This window comes from Dasypus novemcinctus, chromosome 10, assembly GCF_030445035.2.
Source record: "Dasypus novemcinctus isolate mDasNov1 chromosome 10, mDasNov1.1.hap2, whole genome shotgun sequence".
NCBI classification, from domain to species: Eukaryota; Metazoa; Chordata; class Mammalia; order Cingulata; family Dasypodidae; genus Dasypus; species Dasypus novemcinctus.
The window spans coordinates 17,173,833-17,182,660 of NC_080682.1; the positions used below are offsets into that span (position 1 = coordinate 17,173,833).

The 8,828-nt window shown below is 36.6% G+C and overlaps 1 protein-coding gene across 1 annotated transcript; it reads left to right on the plus strand.

Moving 5' to 3' along the window:
• The first annotated feature begins 7,442 nt into the window (after positions 1 to 7,442).
• LOC101412535 (olfactory receptor 5AN1-like) lies at positions 7,443 to 8,381 on the plus strand. Its single transcript, XM_004448264.2, has one exon. The coding sequence runs from the start codon at positions 7,443 to 7,445 to the stop codon at positions 8,379 to 8,381; it is 939 nt and encodes a 312-aa protein (XP_004448321.1).
• Positions 8,382 to 8,828: the final 447 nt, after the last annotated feature.

Here is an 8,828-nt window from a genome sequence, read left to right on the forward strand (position 1 = left end):
ATCCCAATCCCTATGCCTATTGACTAAACTTACTGATTGTTACCTAAACCCAAGTCACTCTCACCAAAAGAAGGAGTTTTTACATGGAAACATTGGATAGACTTCAGCATGACTGATAATCCAATAAAATTGTACACAAATGAAGTAAGAGGTTTCATTTTGGTGGTAGAGGATCTAGAGTTTCCTTTAGGTTTTCAAATGAATCACTGGCTCAAAGAAGATCAAGAATCACTGTTCTAGACTATCTAATTGAATTGAGGGAAGGAAACTCAGTATATGTGAGAATGGGTGCCTCCTGGACTTTTCAATCTTGTCTTATTTCATATCTCAGGAATCTTCTTAGAGTCATTACGTTGGTCAAGTTATATCTCATTCCAAACTGTTGATTCTTTGTGAATGGTTCTTTCTTCCATACTTCTACATGTGGAACAACATGATTCAGGGACTTCTCCAAGCATCAAGTTATAGCAGAGCTATGATTGAGCAGAAACCTTCTGTTTCACCATATCTAGAGATGGTAGTATTTTCTTAAGTTGGCCTATTTAAATCTCACATATTTGTAAAATCTGGTATGGGAAAGTCTGAAATTAAGGCATATTAGGAAGAAATGTACTTATGATGCCTGTTTAGTGTCTTTTGTCCATAAAGATGGAATAGCCGTATAGTTGCAACAGGATTTTTCAGTTAAGGTTGGAAATTTTATGAAAAGGGCAGGAAATATAGGTTAACTCAATGTTGACAATTTAATATTTTACGTCTATCCAGCTGAGTGACAGAAATATATGAAGAATTCCTTTTTTATTTTTTGGGAATAAAGCCATTTTCTTCCGTCATCTTTCCTTCAGTAGATGGCATTGAGGAGGTCCATGGAAAGGGATATAAACCACAAGTCTGTGGTCATCTTTGTTCTCCTGAACTCTCAGATAAAGAACTGCAACTCATAATCTACCTAATTACCTTAGGAATTTACCTTGTGATCCTGACATGGAAACTGGTCTCATTATTCCAATCAGAATGGCTTATCAGCTGTACACACACATGTGCCTCAGTTTCTTGTTATTTACGGATATCTGTTTTTCTTTGATTAGCCCAAGGATGTCTTCAGATTACTTATAAGACCAAAACAAAAGCCCACAAAAACCATTTTTCCTTCCTTTCCTATGCCACACAATACTTGGTTGGGCTTGGATGGGGCTGGCTGAGTGCTGCCTCTTGGTCACCATGGTCTATCACTGGTATGTCACCATGTGTAACCCTTAGTAATACTCAGCCATCATGGATTCTCACTACTGTGCAAAGATGGTAACTGAGGCCTACATGGGTGTTTTCCTTTGTAGCTTAGTTCATATGGTCTCTTGCTTTCATCTCCACTATTTTGGACCAAATACTCCATAATTCTTCTGTGACACATCTCGGATTGTTTCCTTGTCTTGTTCCAATTCCTTTTCCACCACATGCTTATGCTTCTGGTAGACATGGTTATTTGTCTTGGTTCTTTACATGCTATCGTTTTCTCCTCTGATGTCACTGAAGAGTCCATCCTAAATTATCTTTGGTGAAAGTTGGTACCAAGGCCATCAATATGTGTGCCTCCCACTTGACAGCTCTGACACTCTCCTATGTCACTGCTTTTTCCATGTGTCCCAGGTCTAAATACTTCCTGAATCATGGCAAGGTATTGCCAGCAATAATGCCATTCTTATCCCCATGTTAAACTCTCTGATGTGCAATGAAAAGATCAAGGATACCAAAGAAGACCTCAAGAGGGTAATAAAATGGGCAGCACATTTATCACAGTATGTATATTATTTAAGTAGGAATTATTTTTCCTATAAGAAATATGAAGTAAGAATATATATATATGACTTTTTTTTCTCCTTCCTGATATGAATAACTAGGCAGAGAAAATAAGCATAACCAATCTGGCTACCTTGATTCCTGGTGCCGTTATGGTTGGTTGCTTCCAGTAAAGGATCTTTCTGAGGCAGTTGCTCTGATGTTGATTTCGGTTTAATGAGCTTGTTTCTTGATTAGAATAAGGCAAATAAAAAGTAGAATGTGATTATGTATTGAGATAAGAAATGAGAGGAATCAGGGCACCACACACTCTGTTTTTTTCTTCCATTGACTTCTTTTATTTCTTTTTAATTGTTAAACATTTGTATATTGTAATATAAATTAAAGTCATGGAAGAATTGATTATATTAGAAACTAAAAGTAATTTACAAAGGAATGTTTTGTACATTGACTGAAACTGAGAGACAGAGAATATGAAAAGAATGAGTAGGAGGGAGAGTTTTGCCTGGGTTTACTCCCATGGCACATTATTTTCCCCAGCTTACACCTTGAGCCTATTAAGGGATCTAAGATACAGGAGAAAAAAAGTAAGAAGGAAGTGGTACCATTGAGGTCAAGAGTTAGGAAGTATACATGGCTCTTTTGCTCCTTCTATTTTAACTTATAGTTAGTACTAAATGGGTGTGTGGTGTATGTCCAAGAGATTTAAATCTTTGGTCCATCCATGTGTCAATTAGATCCTGAGAGAAAGCAGAGTTGCAAAACCTAATCTCCAGTTCATTGAGGTCATCCAGGACAACTATCATGTTGATGGGGAACAGTGTAAGTCTGCACTTACAAACTCAAGAGTGTAGCCATCTGCTCCATGGAATCTAAGCTCCTCCTCAATTAGAGGCAGAGTGAGCATCACCATCCGCAAATCGTCAAGATTGGTGAATGAACAATGGACTAAAGTAGACTTATTATTATTCTACTATAGACTTATTTTTGTTCTGGTAATGGAAGAACTTTTATCATTGATGTGGAGGCAGTGGGCACTGGAGCTTCTGAGGGGAGGGAGAGGAAAAATACATGTAATTTGGGGGCATTTTTGGAACATTGGAATTGCCTTGCATGATGTTGCAATGATGGATATAGGCCAGTATATATTTGTCAAAACTTACAAAGTTTCATGGGGTAGATTGTAAATTATAATCCACACTTAGTGACCATGCTCCAATATGTGTGCATCAATTGTAACAAATATACCATACTAATGAAGGATGTTGTTAATATGGGAAAGTGTGGGAGGGTGAGGCAGTGGGGCATATGGAAATCCCTTCTATTTTTTTCTGTAACATTTAAGTAATCTAAAGTTTCTCAAAAATAAATAAATTAAAAAAAAGATTTAGGGAGATTCTCAGAGGCTCTTGAGAAGTCAAAGATCCCTAATTTCTAGGCATAGTTGGCCTGAAGTATTTTCCAGTATAATATCCCTGAGACCATGCAAGACCTCAGGAATGATGACTGTTGAGATGTGTTACATGGGAGAGGACTGGGCCTCAGATTCTGAAGCCTCTAGAAATTACATCATGATAATATGAAAAGAGAGCAGCAAGAAATTAGAACCAGTGCAACATGGAGGCTCAGAGTGCAACGATGAAAATAAAACATTTTTTTCTACCAAAGAATAATTTTTTACATAACAGAATTTATGGATTAGGTCTTATACATTTATTTTTTTGTCATTTGTTCACCACTTTATCCTTTGTATAGTTATATTATATAGATTTGACTTTCTTTTCCCACATGAAATAGGTAGGTAAGAAATTCTCCCCATTTACAAATGGAATATAGAGCACACTGAGTCCTGCTATGCCTTTGGTGCAATAAATAATCTATCTCAGGTCTTACAAAGTCTGATTTTTAGTGCCTGTACAGCTTTTACTGACCAAATGTATTTCCTCTTTGTTCTTCCACTGTGCCTAAATGTCTTATTCATGGTGCTATTTCTTCAAAGTGTCTTAAGAAGTTGTTCAGTTGAAAGGGTTAAATTATAACAATCCTTATCAGGGGGAACTTAGAAAACTAACCTATTACAAGTGTTAATCAAATAATTAACTTCCCACTCCACTTTTCCCCTTCTAGATAAGTTTGTCTGAAGCAGATGAAACCAAGTATAGGATCTTACCAAAAATAGCTCTGTGTTCTTAGTAACTGGCAGCATAGGTGAGCTTCTTCTGAGAATTAATGCTTCTGGTAATGATCTTACGTATATATTTAAAGATTAGAAATGCAGATTAATATGTTAGAAATCCAAATCAGAAAATAGAAATTATACCAACTATTAGTGAAGGGCAACCTATATACACCATATCGTGAAAAATGCTTAATGCGCATTAGCCCATTTAATTCTCGCTGTGGGCCCTACTTGCTGAAGTACCTACTACCTTCAGCTGCATGCAGTATGGAGATGTTACATTGCTTAAGGCCACAACTAGCAAATGGCAGAGCCAGACTTTAACTCAGATTGTCTGATTCCAATGTCCATAGTCAAAACTGCATTGTTGTCTCTCAGTCATGAATTATTCTTATTGTGATCCTTAGTACCTCTATTTCATAACTTAGACAACAGAAATAATGCCTTATTTTGCTGTACTGACAGCTGTGATGTTTGAATCAAGTAAAGTATTTGAGAAAGTATTTGCATATCTATCGAAAATGAAAGAGTTTTGTAACAGGGAAGTGTTCAGATCTAATTTATTATTATCAAGCTAAATCACCAGTTAGCTGTGTCATTTGGGGTAAAGCCCTCAGCTCTCTGCCTTCAGTTTCCTTACTTGAATATTGAAGATATTGCACTAGAATATCTCTAGGCCTCTTCCAGCTCAAATGTCTCCAAGGTACACAATGAAACATCTACAATCATGGGATCATGATAGTACCAGGGTAAGTGAAGAAAGAATTCATCAGGGACATGCATGGCAAATTGGAGCATATAATTGACAAGAACAGAAATCCCTGGCAACCATGACACCACAAAGCAATTACCTGGAAAGTGCCCATCCTCCATTGCCTTTTCTCTTTTCACCTTTGTGTCAAACAGTCATTTAAGAAGATCCCCAGATGTGGGAAATACTTTTGCTGTTAGTGGACAGCAATTTTCTAGGCCAAATGGGCAGATCTTGTTGTGCAATAAGGGTCGCCTGGAAAATTTCTTTGGAGAAGAAATAAGCAATTGCTCCTTTGGTAGGATTTGTGAGATGTGGGTCAAATTCAAAGTGTAATCTTTCAGTAAGACCTAATTGGAGCATATTTTATGGAAACCAGTCTCCCATTCATCAATTTTGTGGAACCCTTACTTCCACACTCTACTCTTAGGACTCTTCCTTTTGTTTTTTATGCTCCTTATTCAAATTCTTTAAATCTTTCTTTATTTTTATTTTTTTTTAAGGCTTTCTACACTTCACTGAAAACAACAACCTCAAAATAAAATTTCAGGTAATATTCCAGATTGTGTTGTGTTGGGGTTTGAATTCTAGGCTGCAATTTCTTAAGTATATGCCTTTAACTCTCTTACCTTCTATTTTTTACCTTCTAAAATGGATGTATAGGAGCATCTAGAATTAAATTAGACAATGTCAGTAATGCCTGACCTTTAAGTTTTATCCTTGAGGACTTTGTTTTTGAAATAAATTAGTTCTGTTGAAACATACGGCTTTCATTTATAGTTTCTGAGTAGCCAGAGACAAGCAGATTCACTGTATAATGGTATTAAAAAGTACCCAAGGATGTTTCCATTATGTCTTTAAAAATTCCTCAAATATCTCTCCATTGCCATCTTTGGAGGCTCTGGGTGTCTTGAGACAATAAACTGGGGAACAGAGATATCAGAACTACCCACTCCTAGCTCTGATAGTGTTGTTCTCTTGTCCCTTTTAAGCTTCCTTTATTTGTCTAGTTTCTTCAATCAGAAACTTTTCCTGTGTTTCTTTACCTGATTTTGTTTAACCTAGGAAACTGACCACATCCTTATAAGATTAGGATTGCAAGGGGTTTTGATTAGTTTTAAACACTAGTTAAGTCTATCACCTGTTTTTCTCCAAATTGTCTCATGAAACATGCAAAGAAATTAAAGAGAGTGAGTATATGCAGATTTTTCCCTTTTCCCTCTTGTCTGCCAAATTTTAACAGAAATTCCCAGGATAAGTTTCATCATGGATGAGAAAAACAATGCACAACTTCTCATTCTTCTGGGAGTGGTTGATTTCATATGTTATATTTAATTATTACTTCCTGTGTCACAGAAATGTATGAGAAAATGAAGAATTTCAGTGCAACAGATTAGACAACTGTTTGACATATTTTCACTGAATCAATCAATTATTATGGTGTTTGAGATATATTTGGGAAATGAAATGTTTTTTGACCCTATCTGTATCTCAGTGACCATCATAGTTTGATTCTGGTTGTCCATTGACCCAGTTTACCTGAATTCATTCAAACTAAATGAAAAGTGTTTAAGAGGTTTGTATATTCATAGATTTAGATGGTCTGACTTGCATGAACAGTAGAAAATAAAACTACACCTGCCAGGAAGCAATGCCAGACTATCTCCAGAGCTGTTGATTTCTCAGGAATCTTTCCCCAAGTTAACTCAGTACATTCTCGGATAATAGGCTTTGGATATTGCTAAACAACCAATGGTTAGAATGCTGAACATCGACTGAACAGATATAATATACTGAACTGTGAGCTGAGCACTTGAATAATTTCTTCTTATAACTCTCAAATAACCTCGTAGTTCAGGGGCTTTTATTGGCCTACTTTATATTGAATAAATCTGGATTTAGTGTGTTTAAACCATTGGGACATGTTCTTAAAGCAAGAGGCTTTTAGGACACAAATCCAAAGTCTAAACCCATAACCCCAGTACTATGCTCTCTTCCAAAAGGTGAAATGATCTAACATTGTGACAATGGTTTGCGCCAATAGTATACCCCAATACAACCCAATAGTATAAGGCTTCGGCAGAGTTATGATTCCATGACTTTATTGGTTACACATACTTCTGCCCTAAAAAAAAAAAAAATCAGTGTTAAATGGTGCTCTTTTACCAAGATGTTTGATACTGTTACATTAAATACATTTGCAAAAAAACTTGAAAACTTATCAATAACAGAGGGAATATAATACCTCTTAAGAGTAAAAGAAGAAATTGAAAATATCTTGATGACAATCTGGCAGAGAAGGTCTATTTTAAAAGTATTATAGGATGACCCCACTTAAAATTTTATTATAAAATAGCAGTTGTATGGTGAATTCACAGGGGTCTTTTAAAAAATTATTTAAATAATGATGTCTACCTTAGGTGTAATAATCATGGCATTTCCAACAGTACATTTTTAAAGATTCCACTCAATATTTTAAATATTAATTCTCATGACGACATAAATTAATTTGGTACATGAAGAACTTAGTAGCTACTTCTTAATTACTTTGAGGTGAAAAGGTACGTTGTTTTCACTTGAAGAGCAGTATGTATTTCTTTTCAAGAGCTTAATGAAGGAAAAGTCTGTCACATGTGAACATGATAATGATATCAGTTTACCCAGCTCAGCAATGTATTCCTTTGTCTCCTTTTTGATTTTAGAAGCCCTGGATCAATGACTATAGAAGGAAATATCACAGAGATCACCCACTTCATCCTCTTGGGATTCTCAGACTTTCCCAGAACCTTAGCAGTGCTCTTTGTTATATTCCTGGTCACCTACCTCATAACTGTGACCTGGAACCTTTGCCTCATTGTCTTAATAAGGATGGATTCCCACCTCCACACACCCATGTACTTCTTCCTCATCAACTTGTCCTTCATAGATATCTGCTATGTTACAACCACAGCCCCAAAGATGCTCATCAGCTTCTTCCAGAAGCAGCAAACAATCACCTTTTTGAGTTGCATTGCCCAGTACTTCATCTTTTCAACTCTGGGACTGAGTGAGTCTTGTCTCCTGGCAGCCATGGCGTATGACCGATATGCTGCCATTTGTAAACCACTGCTCTATTCATCCATCATGTCACCCAGCCTCTGTGTTCGAATGGCGCTGGGAACCTACATGGCTGGACTCTCTGGTTCTTTATCCCAATTGTGTGGCTTGCTTCAACTTCACTTCTGTGGGCCCAATGTTATCAACCATTTCTTCTGTGACATGCCCCAATTGTTAATCTTGTCATGCACTGACACTTTCTTCATACAAGTCATGATTGATATATTATCAATGTTTTTCGGAACAACAAATGTTCTAGTTATCCTGACATCCTATGCTTATGTTGTTAACTCGATCATGAAGATCACTTCAGCTAAAGGCAGGTCCAAGACTTTCAACACCTGTGCTTCTCACCTGACTGCTGTTTCTCTCTTCTATACATCAACTTTTTTTGTTTATTTGAGTTCCAGCTCAAGTGGTTCCACCAGCTTTGACAGATTTGCTTCAGTTTTGTACACTGTGGTCATTCCCATGATGAATCCCTTGATTTACAGTCTGAGGAACAGGGAGATCAAATATGCTTTGAAGAGGTTGCAAAAGAGGAGAGGGCATTGCTAAGGTCACAGGTTGTGAGATGAATAGATGACAGATTTGGCAAGGCAGAATCAATCACCTTAATCCACTGTAATATGCACAAGAATGTGAATTAATAAAATTCATATTGTGTATGGGCAAAGTAGACTTAATATGACACAGATAATATGCTATTATGGACCAACAGCTGAGTTGGTGCCACAGAAATACAATATTTTACATCTTGGAGGTTCATATGTTCACTGTACATCAGGGATGGCCACTTCTTTTATTAATCTAACCACAAGTATTTTTGAAAATGAAGATTTAGAAGTCCTTTTGATTCTTGTTGCTTCTGAGATTGGGACCTTCTAAATCTCAGTCTTCTTCACCTAGGGATTGGTGTTGCCATAGTGCCCCAGGAATCTTGTCTTCTAAATATTCTGATGCAGCATAATCTAGTATTGGTGGTGATCACTGACTGCTCTGTTT

What these genes read in the sequence shown, in the direction of transcription:
- LOC101412535 (XM_004448264.2), top strand. Translation starts at nt 7,443, where the DNA reads ATGACTATAGAAGGAAATATCACAGAGATCACCCACTTCATCCTCTTG.